At 42.8% G+C, this 18,326-nt stretch overlaps 1 protein-coding gene across 1 annotated transcript in view; it reads right to left on the reverse strand.

Moving 5' to 3' along the window:
• ASMTL (acetylserotonin O-methyltransferase like) overlaps nucleotides 1-18,326 on the reverse strand; it is a 51,134-nt gene that overhangs the window by 7,667 nt on the left and 25,141 nt on the right. Inside the window, exons 7-13 of the mRNA XM_084634251.1 lie at nucleotides 17,542-17,968; nucleotides 13,723-13,885; nucleotides 11,322-11,506; nucleotides 6,203-6,335; nucleotides 4,656-4,799; nucleotides 3,658-3,780; nucleotides 651-880 (exon numbers count right to left, since the gene is read on the reverse strand). Of these exons, the coding sequence (XP_084490377.1) occupies nucleotides 663-880; nucleotides 3,658-3,780; nucleotides 4,656-4,799; nucleotides 6,203-6,335; nucleotides 11,322-11,506; nucleotides 13,723-13,885; nucleotides 17,542-17,968 (1,393 nt within the window). The 3' untranslated portion in view covers nucleotides 651-662. The remainder of the gene's footprint in view (nucleotides 1-650; nucleotides 881-3,657; nucleotides 3,781-4,655; nucleotides 4,800-6,202; nucleotides 6,336-11,321; nucleotides 11,507-13,722; nucleotides 13,886-17,541; nucleotides 17,969-18,326) is intronic.

Genomic DNA, 18,326 nt, shown 5'->3' on the forward strand with positions numbered 1-18,326 from the left:
AACGTTAACCAGGACGACTTTAAGTAAGGAGTTACTGTAACAGACAGAAAGAGGATGTCACCATCTAACCCTTTACCACATGGACTCTTCTCTCGAGAACAGCTGTATTTGAGCGGTATGATCCAGTCTGAGAGCATGTGGGTGGCCAATTCATTTGTAAGACAGCCTCTAGAGGGGCTGCAGTGAAATTATGGTCACTGTAGGACCTGAGTCTACAGTAGTAAAGATCCTTGTGACACGACAGCTATGGGTGGGAGTTTCACGAACACCTAAGTGACGAAGGGGTAGTTGCCTATGATCCTAAGACCCTTCTAAAAATCCCACCTTTTTCTTTTTTATTCCTGTTTGCAAAAACATGCATTTCAAGGTTGTTTCCTTCTTCTGCTTCTGAGCAAAGCACTAAGGACCAATGAGCAAAAGGAGAGAGCACCCCAAAATTGCCAAAGTTGTACAAAGTGCATTTTTGTAAAGACAAATGCAATGATTAATAACTACTAAATAATTGCTTAAGTAGCAAGAAAATTCCTGCAGCTTTAGACCATTTTGCAGAGAACTTTATATACAGTTCATACTGTACCGAAGCAATCCATACTATCGCTGGTTGATGGTTGTATGAAAGTTAAGTTACAAAAGCTCAGTGCCACACTTACTTGCAGTGCAAACTAATGTGCAGAAGTTTTCTTAAAGCCCAAAATCGCATCTAAAACGTTTCCTGTAATCTTAATTTGCACATTGGTGAATCCATATTTCTCCAGTAGTTGCTTATACTCTGAGCCACTTCTCTGCTTGCCTTCAGTCATGCTGAGGGACTGTAATACTGCTCTAGGAGGGTGTGTTTTCTCTTCATCAAGCACAATTTCTGCCAGTAGCAAGGCACTTCCTGTGTTTCCAAAACAACAACCAAAAATAGTTCAATAAAATATTCTTAGCTTCCAAACTGCAGTGCTGTTGGTTCAAATGCTATTATAAATGGGGAAGATGTGTACCTAAGATTGATGTGTTACTGAGTTTACTGCGTGAGCCTTTGGAGAACATTTCCCTTTCATTTCTCACTCCTGAAGCAGAGAGGTAGTTATTTCATGCTAGGAGGACATGAGAGCCTTGAGAGTTTTCTTACATTTTCTGATTTCTATGTGAAATAACCTATTGTTTTATCCGCTGGTCAAAGCACTTCTCTCAAGCTAACAAGAGACTATTCTAAAGGTATAAAACAGGAAGGTGTTGGAGAATTGTCTTAAAGTATTTTATACAGCCCAGATGTAATTCTATTTCATAGAAAAGGGTTCAAGGCCAATATAGTGACCATTTCCTGCTAGATTAGGAAGTTAGTAAAGTATACGAGAAGGCAGGCATTCCTTCCCTTGGTTTTCAGGGGTGTTTCAGCAAACAGCATCCTTACTACTTGAAGTAAAAGTTATCAGCTAATGATATCATTAAGACCTCCCACTATAAATGTCATCAGCCAATCACAGAGACTCCTTTGCGGCAACATTTAGCCACAAGGTATTCTGAACTGCCCTTTGAAGCAAGCAGCCCTGCACTTCTCTTACTGCTCTCTACGTCCACTGCTTGCAAGGATTTTTTGTCATGTCTCCTGTTCTCCATCCTACATGAAGAGTTACTGACAAATGAGGTTATTTGGTTATCACCTTTCCCCACCTCAGTCCTACTACTAGTTCCCTCCTTCCTTTGGTATTTTTATATTTTGCGTATGATATGGTACAGCATATGCAGGGCCATCCCTACAGGAGTGCAGGGCCGTCCCTAGGTGAGTGCAGGGCCCAGGACATAGGCGCTGAGTTTCTATGGCCCTGCCCGCACTCCACCCCTTCCCCCAAGGCTCCACCCCACCACACCTCTTCCGACCCCTGCCCCGCCTCTTCCTGCCCCCTCACCGCCTCTTCCCCACACAGTTCCGCCCCCTCCCCCGAGTGTGTGGCGCCCTCGCTCCTCTGCCCTCCCCCTCAGCGCCTCCAGTCATGGCAAAACAGCTGATCGGTGGTAGGTGCTGGGAGGGAGGGGGAGGTGCTGATCGGCGGAGCCTGCCAGTGAGCAGGAGACACTGGGGGAGGGAGAGGTTGGTAGGGGGGCTCTTCTTCGCCCCCCCGCATCATCACCCCTCCTGCCTCCTCATGAAGCACCCGGCCCCCAAAGCCCAGGCCCTGGGGCAGTCGCCCCGATTTGCTGTACCCTAGGGACAGCTCTGGGCATATGTGAGATTCCTATTTCTGGACAGGGCTGGCTCTAGGTTTTTTGCCACCCCAAACTCCGAGAGCACAACTGCCCAAGCTCTCCCCCACCTCCCCCAAAAACAGCCTGTCTCCTGAAGAGTTTACCATCAAAGGCCCTGATCCTGAAAACATTTATGCACATTTAACTTTATGCACATGAGTAATCCCATTGAGTTCAATGGCACTACGCTCATGAGTTAATATAAGCATATGCGTAAGTGTTTACAGGCTCAGGTCGATGATGGAAAGCAACACTAACATGGGGGGGGTGGGAGAGAGACACCATCAAAATAGGTATAATTTTTTATATAGATGATCGATTTAGAAGTTAAATATAAATAAGTGAATTGATGGTTCCTTTGTACAATGACAGCCTTGATAACTTTACACTTCTTAGTAAGTTGTGCCATAACACAATTTGTAAAGGCTTCTATTTTAAGATGGGGAAGAAAAAATTGATGACAGACATGTTCATCTTTAATTGGAGACATTGTAACCCACTACCCATAAAATCCTTCTGCTATTAAGCACTATACTGTAAACACTAAGGCCTTGTCTACACTGGCAAGTTTCTGCGCAGTAAAGCAGCTTTCTGCGGTGTAACTCCTGAGGTGTACACACTGCCAAGCCCCTTAGTGCGCAGAAACTCCTCAGTTGCAGCGTTGCAAAAAAAAAAAAACACCTCCATGAGAGTCATAAGCCTTAAAGTGCAGAAGGCTCCAGCGCTGTTATTGGCAGTGTAAACACATTACTGTGCAGAAAGCACTCAACTGGCCTCCGGAAGTGTCCCATAATCCCACAAGTGGCTGCTTTACTCACTGTTTTGAAATGGAGACATGTGCCTCTCCCATTTCAAAGCTCCCTTTCTGATCTGCTCTGGGACACAAAGCAAACCATTAATGTGGAATGCTCCTGCTGTTGAACAGAGGCAGTTGCTGTGCAGAGAGCTGGGGAGGGAGGCGGGGGTTTCCCCCTCCCCCTGCCTCAGGACTGAACTTACAAGACAGCATGCTGAGACACTCTCTGTCTCCCAAAACACACTCTCTCTCTCCCTCCCCCCCTCCATACACACACACACTCCCTGTCACACACTCTGCCCCCCTCCCCACTTCAGTTGAAAAGCAACTGGCAACGTAGTAGGATGCACATGCTGTGCCTGCCCCTATGAGGCATTGCAAACCATTCCCAAAGTACCCTGATACCAGTTGCACAGTGGGATAGCTACCACAAGCACTGCTCTCTTTGCCATTGCAAGAGCTGCTAATGTGGATGCGCTCCACCATCACAAGGAGCACAGCGTGGACACACAACAATGGTTTAATTCTAGCTCTTTAATAAAAGTGGTATAACTTGTCGATCAGAAACTTGCCAGTGTAGACATGCTCTAAGGAAAAAAAAAAAAACCCACAAGATGAAAAACCCTTACCTGGTTTGCAAATAGCTGATATTTTGCTTAACAATATGTGAATCTTTTCATCATTCAAGTCATGTAGAATTAGTGAAAGGATGTAAAGATCTGCTTCTGGAAGATTATCTTTGAAGAAATCACCTGTTAGAAAATGTATATTTGGTATGATACAATTCTATGAAGTAAAGTGAAAGATATTTAGGGGGAAATTTATGTTTATTTATAGCATGGATGTAGTTTAGGGTGCAGAACATACAAGATAATTTCACGTAAGATCATTTCAGTGTCAGTTTAGTTTTAATGTACATTTGATTTTGAACTTTCTTCTGCTCCAGTTAGCAAGTCCATGAAACGTTTTAGAAACAAGGAGGGGAACCAAAACTTGCATCCTAAAATAAATAGGGAGCCAGTAGAGGTGATGGGGACAGGTTTTTCTGTATGCAGCTTCCTACATTTGCTGGAATTCAGAACTCAGAACTGATGAGCCAAAGTAAAGGGAATTTCAATAGTTAAGAAGACATGAAGTCATGAATAAAGACTTCAGCACAGGTTATGCACTGTGCTACACATGTAATATTTTGATCTGCAGTTACAGAAGACATAGTGAAAGAAGGACAATTCATATCAAGAATGCTGTAGTTTGTGAACCGTGTAGAAGCCCGAGTCAAGAAGTGAAATGGAATTGTGATGGTAATGGAAGTATCCTCAAGCAAATTAATCCGGCATAGATGGGAGGAGTGTCCAGCCAGGCCCTTCACTGGTGTTGCTTAAGCCATGTCTCCTCAGTCACCACTATTCTCCACTCTCACCCTGTCTCTTTTTACCCTGCCATCTTATGAGGAAATGAAGGAACATGCAAAGACCCAAGACTTTCACTCAACATGGAGGATTCTGCCTTGTGCTTAACCTTGCTTGCCCCCAGACATAGCTTCTGCTCACACTTTCGCTGGAGCAGACCAGTGTGCTCCCTCCATGCTGCACAGTGAACCAGGATTGGCAGCCTAATGGTTAGTTACCTGCTGTGAACGCCACTGGAGTTATGTGCTGTCCTGAAGGCTGAAAGCAAGAGACATTTGCAATGACGTCTGGAAGGTCAAATACAGTGACGTTTAGGTTTGGGTTTTTTTGTACTAGCTCATGGGCCAGAACTCCAGTGCAACCTGTAGTAAGTAAAAAATAACTAAGTGAACCTTTTCCTTTGTATCTGCAGACATTTTACAAGTTCATATTGTACCTTACCTGAACACAACAGCCCTCAGTTAAGGATGGGGGTAGCCAAGAGACTCTATAAAGGGACTTGGGAGCTAGTGTGGCCTAGTGGACACAGGTCTGGAGTGGGACTAAGGAGACCTAGGTTCTATTCTTGTCTTTGCCACTAGCCTGCTGGATGAATGTGGGCAAGTCACTTCCTGTCTCTGTGCCTCAGTTTCCCCAAGGTTAATGGCATATTACAAACCTCCTTTGTAATCTATGGATGAAGAGTCCTATAAGAAGAGCTAGGCATTATTACCACTGCAAGGTAATTCTTGTATAGTTTGAATAGTGCTCCTGTTGGGGGGCAAAGGACGCAAGCAAAGGAGTAGGAGCTCCAAACTCTGTGGAAGTTCACTGGTAAAAGCATTTCCAACCGTGCAGTGTGCTGGTCCCTATGCGCTGTCCACCCTCCCACCCCCTGGGCAGCACCGTTCTCTCAGCAGCTCTCTTCTCGGCAAGCTTTCGCCTGCATTACACACCCTCTCTGTGGAGGTGGAGGCACAGCTAGGAACAGCATTAACCCCACGCTGATTCCTACACACAGCGAGCCCTGGAGAATCGCGGTTCTCCACTTGGATCCCCTTGAGGACTGTAACTGGGACACTGCAGTGCTAAGCTACAAAACAATACCAAATACTTGTGGGGGCCATCTTGGATTTTTATCCCACTAGAGATTTTGTCACTGAAAGTTTTTAAATTTTCTGAATTCAATTACAATTTTCACTCTGATCAGTTTAATACTTAGCACTTCCATAGTGCTTTTCCAAGTTCTTTACACGGGTGGGTAAGCATTTTACAAGTGACCAAGGTCAAAATTTTCAAGAGTGATTTGTGATTTTGGGTGTCCAATATAAGACACCTGAAAGGGCCCCGGATTTTAGAAAATGCTCTGTAAATCCTCTGTAAAGCAGGCCTCTTTAAAATGACTCAAGTTTTACACCAAAAATAGCAGCATCCAAATGTCAATAATCATTTCTGAAATCTTGACATAATTAATATGTGAAGATCACATGGCAGAGCTGGAAATGGAAGAGCTGGAAACAGAATTCCCAGTCCCAGCTACTGAACCACACTGCTTCTCCTGGGGGACCCCCCTCCCCCGTCTTAACAGCCATACTCAAAGTAAATGAACAATATTTTAAGCTAGTGTACTTCCATTTAACTTCATTTGAGCTTTTTATCAGAGCTAATAACAGCAGAAAATTTACCAGTTAGAGAGCAACAATTGTAATTTTTGATTAGATTTTCTTAAAACTATGATGTACATAAATGTCATTAACTTGCATAAAAGTCAGTGTAGTAGCAATACCTCCCAAATCACAGACAGATCTAAACTGTGAAAGATCAAAAGCTGTTGCCACATCTCTTGCTGTCAATTTGGCAATGCTGTGCATGGCAGTCATGAAACGCTGCTTTGCCTCCACACTGTGATAACTGGAATCCTTAAAAACAGAATACAAAGATTTTACTTATGCACTTAATTTATTGCGATTTAAACAATGGAAAATATGCCTATCCAAGGGTCTCGGTGCTCTACCACACCATTAACACCATAACTCAATCTATGTTGTTTGCCAGTGTTGTTGTAGCTGCATTGGTCCCAGAATAGGAGAGAGACAAGATGGGTGAAGTGATATCTTTTATTGGACCAAGTTTCGTTGGTGAAAGAGACAAGCTTTCGAGTTACACAGAGCTCTTCTTCAGGTCAGGGAAACGTATGCAGAGTGTCACAGCTAAATACAAGGTGGAACAGATTGTTTCGCAAAACTAGTTAACACATTGCTGACAACAGATTTCCATCACAACTTCAGCAGCCACCACCCATCCATCAAACTCTCTCTAGAACACTCCTACACCAGCATCAACTTCCTGGACACCACGATCAGCTTCAGCAATGGAACCCTACAGACAGCTACACGCAAGAAACCCATGAATCACCGCACCTACCTTCACATATTTAGTAACCACCTCAAACATACCAAGAAATGGGTTATCTACAGCCAGGAACTCAGATACCACAGAATGTTCTCCGAGGAGAAAGTCCGGGATACACACCTTAGCACACTTAAAGCCACCTTCACCAAATAATGACATTCCACCAGGAAAGTAAGTTGCATCATCGAAGAGGCCACCCAAATACCCTAAGAGAACCTGCTTCAATACAGAAGTGAAAAAACCCTCTAACCGCACACCCTTAGTTGTCACCTACCACCAAACACTGGAACTTGTATGGGGTATCAATTACAACCCACGCTAAACATCAGAAACAAGCTCCCCATAGACCAGTACCCACAAACTTAAAGTGGCACCAGATCCTTCCAGAACAGGTGCAAAACCTGCAGCCATACCTCCATTGCTACGATGATCAGTACCCCCACAACACGCCTTTCAACATCCATGGGTCCTATACATGCCTATCACAACATGTGGTGTACCTCATCCAGTGCACCAAATGCTCCAACAACTCCTGTGGGTGAAACCAGATAATCACCACGCTCTCAAATGAACCTACACAGGAAAAAGCCAAACACCAGTGGGCGAAGACTTTTCACAGAAGAAATCACTCCATATCTGACTTCTCAGCCCTCATCCTCAAAAGGGACCTGCACAACACCTTGAAAACCATGAGCCTGGGAGCTTAAGTTTGTAACTTTGCTAGACCTTAAAAATCATTGTCTTAATAAGACACTGGATATATGGCTTATTACAACAATTTGTAACCCCCCTTTTTTGTCATATGACTGCAGAGGTATTACCTGTTCACTTCACTTTGAATGGTCTCTTTAATAATCATAATAGATTGTTTAGCTTAAGTAGTTAACATCTGTTACATGTTGTATTTAGCTGTGACACGCTGAGTACCTTTCCCAGACCTGAAGAAGAGCTCTGTGCTGTTCAAAAGCTTCTCTCTTTCACTAGCTGAAGTTGTCCAATAAAAGATATTACCTCACCCAGCCAGTCTCTCTAATAACTCAGTCTAAGCAGATTTTAAATGATCAGTTCAATAGGAACTAGCCAGCCAGCCATCTACAAGTGCTTTCCACCCCTTCATCATTGCGGGAAGCATACCCTCGCCCACTCCAAAAACCTGATCAAACAAAGGTCTTTTCTAGCATGCTAGGAAGTTCACCAAATGCTGATTATTTTGGACCAAGCTTCAGAGTCCTGGAGACCTTCCAAAAAATGATCCACCAACGTCCCCCTCTTTTATAACTATGGGAATCCAGCTTGAGCACCCCTGCTGGCTGGAGCTAGGGCACTATAGCAGAGAAAGAGGCAATCCATCAGGGGATAACAAAATGCTTTCTTTAACCAGTTATACCTGTGGCATATGAATTTATACAATAATTAAGCTCCATTCCAGAGAGTTAGTTGTCTGTTTATACTGTAAACTTATTTTGAGAGAAAGGAGTGAATCTTTGCTTCTAAATTGTTTTTGGGTTGTATTTTTCCTGCTATGTTTCCCAGTTGTTTTCACTGAATGCTGACATTTATTTAGATCTATAATCCTTTGTCAGCAGGAACTTCTTAGCAGGCATTATGTAACTGGAAGTCATACAAAGAAAAGAAATGGCTTCTTAACAGATTGCTTTCCTGGGCTCCAGCAGAGCAGAGTACATTTTGGTATTAATCTATCATTTCAGAGAGGCTAACTGGCTCTGAGCGAAAGGGGGGGGGGGGGAATCCCAGACAGACAGTTGAAGAAGCGAGTGTGTCCCACCCTCTCAACTGAGAAGAGACAGAGAAAAGATGGTAGTGTAGATAGAAGCAGACTACTGATCAGGCTAGAGAAAGGCAGCTAAAGTGTGTGGAGAAAGCCCAAAGAGTTTGGAAAACCAGGAAGGCAGTTTGCAATTGAATTCTAGGCCATCTAAGAAGGAATATGATCTCCTTCCTGAGGCAGAGAGAAGTTTGGCTATAGCATTCCTGATTCCTTGAAGTTTAGAAAAGAGGAATTTGGGAAGACTATTATAGGGAAATGAAATAAAAATAAATAAATGTCTAGTAGATAGAGACCAGACGAGATCGAAGTGCTAGTCTTGGCATTGCTACTGACTCATTGTGAAACCAGAACTGAGTCACTTACCCTACCCATGCCACAGTTTGTGCAACTGTAAAATGAGAATACTTACCTAAATGACGCTGGCAGCATTAATTAGCTAATGCCTATAAAACGCTAAGTTTCTTGGGTGAGAGGAGATTGGCACATTTTTAAAAATCATGAACTAAGCCTCTCACCATCCCTCTAAGCACACCTACATAAATGTTACACACAGAACAAGAGTAACTGACTGATGTGAAAGCAAACAGACTCAGTCTTACCCTTCAAACATATGGGTGAAACCTGAGCAAACAGCTGGGCTTTATCAGAGTCTGACCTTGGCACAGTGTACCAGGTGAATGTAGGAAGCACATTCCAGAGGTGAGGGTTTTTCAATGGAAATAGCTGCCCCTGGCTTCCCAATATTCAAATCTAGAGCCTGGAAATGACAGTGCATCAACTGATCTCTACTGCTGTCACAGTGCACAGGGAAGAAGTGCATTCTGATCTCCCAAGTTCATGCAAGCACCTGATTGGGCTGCTCAGTGTCTTCAGGTCAATATTCTCCCATCCAGGGCAGTCCTTAGGAGGTTGGCTGAAGGCTTTGAAGAGGAAGACCACAACATAGGACTGGCTGAGGAGACTGCACAGTGTGCCTGCTTCCCACTTTTGTAGCTTTTGAGCCACTTAGAGCAAGCAGCTGTTTGTCTCCCACATTCATATGGCCCTTGCTACAGTTATGCATGACACTGTGACCTCTAGAACAGATTCCTTTAATACCTTCTGTATAGGGCTATGCCGAAAACTGCTTGGACTATACAGCCAGCAAAGAATGTATGAGCCCATTTGCTTAGCAGTGTTAACGTGTTACACCTGTTCCCAGAGACTCTGGCCCCCTATTCATTTCTAGGTTCAAATCCAGGTGTTCATTGATCGCAAGGCCCTATACATTTTAGGCCCTCGCAACCTCAGGACCCTGAGGTCTGTGGGAGTTGAGGGTGTCCAACGCCTCCCAAGAGGAGCTCAGCTCCTTGCAGAAAGAATCTCCTAGTCCCTACACTCCTCCAAGCTTCTTCTACACAGACAATCCATTAGGTCCTGGACCTCTGCCACCCATTCTGCTGCATGCACTCTGCTTTCCCATCCCCCATCAACTACAGCCCCCTTCTGTGACAGGCGCACAAAGTGCGAGAGAAAATATGCCTGGGGAGTGGCCTTTCTAGGATGTTTGTAGTGCAAAGAGAATATTGGCAAAGGGGTAAATTGTGCAGTCCTTGCAAAGCTACAAACGGCATGATACATATGACCCAAATTGTACATGAGATGGAAATAAATGAGACAAATACTTAAGAGGGAGAGTCAAGGGATGGAGAATTGTGAAAATCTTTGAATCAAAGCAAGGCAGATTTATAGACATGCTCAGATAAAGGAAGAATAAGTTTGGTGTCTAAGCAGATTCTGGTCAGGAGCAAAATTAAGCTCAGATCTTATCTCAATTCAACTATAAAAATGCTGAAATATTTTTGGTTTTCTGCTGAAATCAGTTTTGGATGACAAGCTTTCAGGAGAGATGAAGTACATACATTGTAGATATTAATTCTGGGTTTTGGTAACTGTACTGTGACATTCCAATTGCCTCAGCACCCCAGGGCCCGATCCTGCACATTTCAGAGTAGCAGCCGTGTCAGTCTGTATTCGCAAAAAGAAAACGAGTACTTGTGGCACCTAAGAGGCTAACCAATTTAGTTGAGCATAAGCTTTTGTGAGCTACAGCTCACTTCATGAGTTTTGCCATTGACTTCAATGGGAGCAGGACCTTAAAGAGTCGAATATATTAAAGAGAGTGGTCACTTTGGATGGGCTATCACCAGCAGGAGAGTGAGTTTGTGTGTGTGTGGGGGGGGGGGGGGGGCGGAGGGTGAGAAAACCTGGATTTGTGCTGGAAATGGCCCAACTTGATGATCACTTTAGATAAGCTATTACCAGCAGGAGAGTGGGGTGGGAGGAGGTATTGTTTCATGGTCTCTGTGTATATAATGTCTTCTGTAGTTTCCACAGTATGTATCCGATGAAGTGAGCTGTAGCTCACAAAAACTCATGCTCAAATAAATTGGTTAATCTCTAAGGTGCCACAAGTACTCCTTTTCTTTTTGCAAATACAGACTAACACGGCTGTTACTCTGAAACCTGTCATTGGTATTTGAGACAGTTCTGATAGTTTATTTACATTCCTAGATTATGATAATCTGTGTGATGACATGCTCAATCTACAATTCTCATTAGTCAATTTTTCTGGGCCCTATGGTTTTTCCAACTTGATAATTATTTCCTGTTCTTCAGTGCACAAGTAGCATAAAGACAAAATAAGGACCAGAGTCCGCATTACCTGAAACAAGTCCTCTGTTTCCTTTCCAAAAGCCTGATGGGTCTGCATGGTCCCCTCTTTGACAGCAACCTCCAGGTGTGTAAAGAGATGCCAAAGGCGATCATTAGAGTGGATAATGTAGCCATGAAGTGAATATTCTCTGTCTGACACCAGATATGTGTTCGCTGAATCTGTATTACTGTAACCTTAAGTGGCAAAAAAAACCCCAAAACCTGTTAACTAGTTTTTTGCAGTGTTGTAGCAGCAGCCATGTAACTAGTGACTAGTTTTGCTATACAAATGAGTATGATTTTCAGTTAAATGTTTGCGGTAAGATTCTCCACTGGTGTAGGATGGACAGCTCCACTGACTCTAGCAGATTTACACCAGCTGAAGACCTGCCTCTTGATCTGCAACATGTTTACTTTAAAAAAAAATCAAATTACATTTGCTTTGTTCAGTCTGTACACACTGTCCGGTTGATTTGCATAGTCATATGTTATCTACATCACAGCAAGTTCAACACAAAACAGCAGTTTGCAGTTAAAATACCAAAGAATACATTTAGATGTTCTTGCTTTTCACGTTACAGATGTGACACAAACCAGAAGTTATTACTGAGAAAAGCCCACCTCCCTGCTCGTAATGTGTCTCTGATTGTGAAATGAAAAGTGCTCCCTTTTTTAAATTGGATTTTAAAAGCCAATAAGTAACGTGTAGTAGTGAATATTTATTTTATGGCAACTCTCAAAGGCCCCAATCAGGATTGAAATGTCACTGTACTGGGGGCTGTACAAGCACAGGGTATATCTACACTACAAACCTAAGATGACCTATATTAGATCGATTTACAGCCTCTGCAGTGATTTCTGCGGTGGTGCATGTCCACACTATCCTCCTTGGGTCAGTGGTGTGTATCCTCGCCAGGAGCACTTCCATCGACCTAAGACAGGTAGTATGTGTGTGGGGAGTTGATGGGGTGGGTTGAGGGTCCTGTCTGTCAGCTCCACTAGCAGTTCCCTGCCTGGAGAGCAGCTGCCTCACAGGCTCCCAGAAGCGGGAGAAGCCCCCCGGGGGATTCCCCCCTCCCCATGATGCACTTGCCTTTGAATCTTATTCCTCCCCTTTCCACACTGTTCTTCATTCATATGCAGTTAAGCCTCTCTCCATCTGCATTCTTCCTTAAGGGCTTTGTTCTTAACAAAAATCAGTTGTTGAGTTGCTCAAGGGTTTCCTTTGCTAGGCACCTTTTCATCATCTTTAAAAGGTTTATTATTAAGTGATGTATATCTGGGAGCTTGAAATTATGTAGTGCAGATTGAAAAGGGAAGGCTGAACTTCTTAATTGTTCCATCACCTGTTTGTATCTTAAAATATTGGCAATTATAAGCTGCAATAGTTGACTGTTGTCCAGTTTCAGTGCCACATTCTGAAAGTCTTCTCTCCGTCATATCCATGGCTACACTACAGAAATCAGTGGTTCTGCAAGAGTGTAAACTCAGAGCAAAATTTGTCCCTTGTTGTTTGACCCACACTGAGACAGCAGCAGGCAGGAGCAGAGGCAGCCAAAACAGGAACTGGGGCAAAGGGAGTGAGGGTGGCAAAATGCAACACAACCAGGGCCACCCCTCCTCCCAACATCCTCCTGGACCCATAACTGTGCAGTGGAAACCTCTCTTCCCCCATTATGGGAGCAAATGGCTTTGGAGGAAAGCTGCAGAGAGAAGCCAGCCAGACACCCCACCTGGCAGGGGCAGAAGCAGCTACAGCAGGAATCTCTGGACATGCAGAGGATAGTTCTACATTTTGACTTGACTGTCTCTGCCCTGTGCTGATTGGGTGTTTACTCTAACATGGCCTCTCCTCCTCCCACTCCGTAACAGTCTATTCACCTCAACTTCACTCCACACTTGCCTCTCTTCTCCTCTGCTCCATCCCCTAAGCTCCCCTTCCCTTTTCCACTGAGCTGATCCCCTCAGCAAAACGAGTCATTGGCTTGGGGAAATTTTGATTTGACTTTGATCCCCTCCTAACTAAACCTACACACCCCTCCAAAAAAGTCATGGAACATGCCATTTGCTGCCTTCACACTGCTTTTGTGTTAGACCCCTTCTCCTACATGGTCTGTCTTGTTTGTTTAGATTTCAAGCGCTTTGAGGTTACTTCTTTGTGTTTGCACAGTGCAATGGGGTCCCGATCTTCACTAGCTCGTAAGTACTATCATAATAAACAAAATTATTATTATTAATAATAATTAACAACAGTTTAATTTGCCAAGGACTAGTAATGGAAGTTTCCTGTACAGCCCCAGTGAACAGGTACAAACAGCTTAGTTTCACAATGGACAATAATACATTAGAAGTTCCTTCTTCCATCTCTCCCAGTCCCCCTACACATGAATTGTTTTACAGTAAAAAGTCACCTTGATGGGTTTTCTCCAGCAATCCAAGAGAAGCACAAGCATCGAGCAGTCTTTCTGTTCCACACACAGAGGCTTCTATCTTATTGGCAACATCCACAGGCTTCAGTATACATTTATCTTTCAGAAGATCAAACACTTTCAGTTTAGAGGCCACAAACAAAGCCTGTGTATATGAAATATGCATTAGTGAGTTAAATTAAAAATTACTACAACTAAAAAAATAACACACGTCTGTTTTAAAACAAAAGTACAAATATTCTGGAAAACTTTCTAGAGGTATGAATTAAGTTCAGAATATAGTAGTTGTGTGAAGACAAACCCATGCCAAAGAACTTAAGAATTGCTTGAGTCTGTTGAATTTTCTCCTGCAGAAAATTTCAGTTCAGCCCTGCTACTTCTGGGACAGTTTGTTCCTGGCATCAAAAGAGAGATATCAGCATCTTTGCCAACAATGTTACGTGAAAAACAAAAAAATTACTGGTTGAAAGAACCTTAAATGCTTACTTCAGGTTTTGTGTCTTAGACTCTTATTCATCAGGATACTTAAGCACATGACTAGCTTTAAGCATGTTTCATGAAGTCAGCGTGTGCTTAAGTATGCTTCGGAATTGAGGCCATAGAGAAAACACATCAAATCTAAGTTGATTTACCTAAGACAATAATTTGAAATTTCTTCAAAATGTACTTTTTTATTTTAATAGCTATAATTCATGCCATACTAATTTTCTAAAAACAAAACAAAAACAGAAAATCACAAGCATATATATCTGTGTACCTTGAACACCTTAACTAAACTTATACAGTACATGCTTGTATTGGAGAAGAATTTTCATATTATGCAACATGCACCTTCATAGCTGAGATTAGGTTGCAATACTGTGCCTTCAATTAATAGTGTTTCTGAGGAATTATAAAAGTAAAAAAAAAATCAACATAGAGTGGAGAGGGAAGAAAAGAGTTGAAATTCTGTTAAAAATCAGATGGAAAAATTGCAGCTGAAATTTAGGGGCTTCCTATTCGTGATTTTTATATTTAAAATGTTTATTATTTTGGGGGTGAAGGTGGTATATACAATTGAGACTGTCTCCAAAATGCCACAAAAATTAACATGCCTGCCTAAATTTAACAATATGATTCTTGTTTTTAATGCATGTTCCAAATCATTGCGGCATTCAAAAATGTACACTGTTTTGTAAAAAAGTTATTAGGTTTAACCAGAGAGAGGGAAGGTTCACAGCAGGTGTTTAAACAGTTTCTTTGTAGTAGTGGAAGATGATTAACGGCCAGCTCAAGGCCTCTGAGTTGTAAGTCAGGACTGAAAATTAGGTCATTGGCATAACATTAGCAAATAGAGCCAGTATTTATATTATGAGAGCACCCAACGGTCCCATTCAAGATGTGCTGGGTTCTGTACAGCCACAGAGGAACTAAACGAAACCAAATTTAACCCTGAACTTTCATTGACCTCACTGAGTACAGGACCAAGCAAAAAGTTCCTAGACATCATTTTAATAAAGATGATTATTAGGTTTTTCTCACTTGTAGTTGATTTCAGCCTGCATTGTGAGGGCTCTGAACCTACGTAAAGGTCAAATTAAATTGAATTTAATTACAGTTTATCTTACACTTTCAGTCTTCGAAGCATTTTACAAACTAACTAGCTTCACAACATTATTGTCTCCATTTTACAGAAGGGGCAGTGCAGGCAGACATAGGATGAGATTTGCCCAAGGTCACAGAGTCAGAGTCAAAATTGGGATTTGACTTTAACAATCCAATCCTGTGCCCAGTGAAGTCAACAGCAACCTCCCATTGTCTTCAGTGGGGCCAGGATTTCACCCCAGGAGTTTCTGGTTCAGAGTTTTGTGAAGAGACCACATCTCTCTCTGTTTGTAGTTAGAATACTTGGCATTTATTTCATCTTCTCTTTTTTTACTGCTGTCACCTTTTCTTTAGCTGCACTAGTCTGGCTCTGAGAAGGAAACCTGGCAGTGATTCAAAATTATCCATTTATCTGTTTCCAGGCACAGCTGACTGCTAGAGTGCACATAAATATTAGCTTCTATGTACATGTCTTCATGAAGGCCCAACACAAGCTACACGCATCTGACGAAGTGGGTATTCACCCACGAAAGCTTATGCTCCAATACGTCTCTTAGTCTAGGAGGTGCCACAGGACTCTTTGCCGCTTTTACAGATCCAGACTAATACGGCTACCCTTCTGATACAAGCTACTGCATTGTGATCATAAGCTACAGGCCTGGTTCACGCACAAGAGATTCTTAGAGTATTTCTGTGAAAAGTAGAGATAAAACACAACATCTGAGCAATCAAGAGAAGGAGGTTCTTACAGGAACCTACAATACAAATACATGGAAGGAAAAAGGATTGAGGCAGAGCACAATAGACATTACATATACATATATATATAAAATATTTGTTTTAAATGGGGGCATTTTGAAGTATTTCCTCTGCAGAAGTTAACAGGGAGCATTCACTAAAAAAAGTTACGTAGAAAGTTCAGTTTCCCTCTGAAGTGTTATTGTGCCAAACATGGAGGTTAAATTCAAATAATTACAATGAAAAAGAATTTTAATATTACTTCAAGTGCAAATCTCAACACAGATGAGTCACTATGGACATTTCCATAATATATATTTCTCTCACCATTTACATGTTGTTTTAGATAATATTTCTGATTACTATGAAATAAATGTTACTTTGTGAATGGTCTTACATCCTCTCTCAATAAATGGTACAAATACATATAATATTTTAACAGTTATGTAATCACCTCTTTCCTCTTATATACCAGTCCCTGTCCCATCCTGATCCTTGCCCCTCCTCTCTCCCACCTTTGTTCCCCCACTTTCTGAAATCAACAGGAGATACAGGTGCTCAGCACCTGTTAGGATCAGATCTGAAGTAAAATGCTCTAGTGAATTTATTCAGTGCCATTCTAGGTCTATGTTTCAGTGGGGCATTGCCACTTGCCTTAAATCTAAGGGTGCTCGTTATTAAGGGCACTTCTGAAGATGTCCCTCCATGCTGCTGCCTAGGTTCCCACTAAGCTGCACAGCTGCGCAGTAACCTATTAAGTGCCGCACAGGCGCTCAGGGCCAGCCCTGGACCTGCCATGACCAGGAGAGGCGCCCCTCTCCAGCCCAGCCCCAGACCTGGTGTGGCTGGGGGCAGAGATGGCCTGGGGGAGAGGTGGCCCTCCCGCAGCCCCAACCGAGCCCTGGCCCGGAGCTGCCAATGGAAGAGGTGCTTATTTCCCCCAGCCCAGGTGCTGCTGCGGGGAGACAGAGCTGTGGGGAGTCACACCTCACCTCCGCATTGGTGCACATAACAAAATTTATTCCGCACATGACTGGCTGCTGCTTTGGAAGGTCATGAGGAAACATGCACAGACAGTATTGGCATCACTAAAAGGTACTTTTCAAAATGCCCTAGGCATTCTGGTGCCCTTGTTAGCCCAGTGCAGTAAATCCCCGAGGCTACTGTTGTTTTGGAGCCTCTTACTGGAAGGTGCGCTGGTACTACACCCAGGGTCACTGGTGCAGCGGCTGAGAGATGCCATTCTCTTGCATAACACACACAGAATCAGAATGAACATTAGAGTAAAATAAATGCATTTGATCATTTGTTTGAATGGGGCTGTTCCCCATAGACATGCGTAGTGCTGTTGTACTGCCTTTATTGTTAGAACCTCCAGACTACACAGAAATGTTTAAAAATACAAATTTGAATTGTATTAGCTCACCAGTGCAGAGAAGATTAGATCAAGGAGCAGTATTTTTTTTTTTTTTTTTTTACCTTTGAAGCTCTGAAGCCATCCATAAGTTCTACAATTTTTGATGGGAATTTAGCTGGATATTCCATCACTCCACTCTGATTTTCCACAGCCACTGTACAAACAGGCTGGATGCTACCACTGTTTACTGGAGTATGAATGGCTCCTGAGAGGGGCACTCCATTCCTCTCTAATTTGTTAGCACTTTTATGCTGCATGGGATTTGAGGAGTCACTCTCTCCATCACTGAGGTTCTCAAAAGTCTCGACGGAGGGGATAGAGTCATGCTTGACATGCTGTATAGTATGCTTGAGGGGCGGATAATACAACTCTGCTAACTTTTTGCAGAAGTGATTCAGAGGAAAGCCGACCACGTTCAGGAAGTCTCCATGAACATATTCCACTAACATTCCACCAAGGGCCTGGATTCCATAACCACCCGCTTTGTCCCTGCGGGGGGAAAAATACAGACATTTAGTTAAGACAATGGTTAAGAGTGAATATCGGGATGGAGGAAAGTGGTAACCACTTAGTACGGATTGTAAATCCAGGAGTATGAACATGTTTTATAAGAATGGAAATGGCAGAACTTTGCCTTGATTGAACTAGTGTGCTAAAGCTAAAGATGGATTAAACCGACTTGTGACGGTCCTGGTTCAACACTGCAACTTTTGAATCACAACAGTAACGCTTGCTCTTTCACTACATAACTCTAGATAATTGAGTTCAAAGGAGAAAGCCATCCTTACCCACTAGTCCATATTCAACGCTGGTGTAACTCTACAGAAATAAATGAGATCCTGGTCCA

Source organism: Lepidochelys olivacea (genome assembly GCF_965140295.1).
Source record: "Lepidochelys olivacea isolate rLepOli2 genome assembly, chromosome: 1".
In the NCBI taxonomy this organism is placed as follows: Eukaryota; Metazoa; Chordata; order Testudines; family Cheloniidae; genus Lepidochelys; species Lepidochelys olivacea.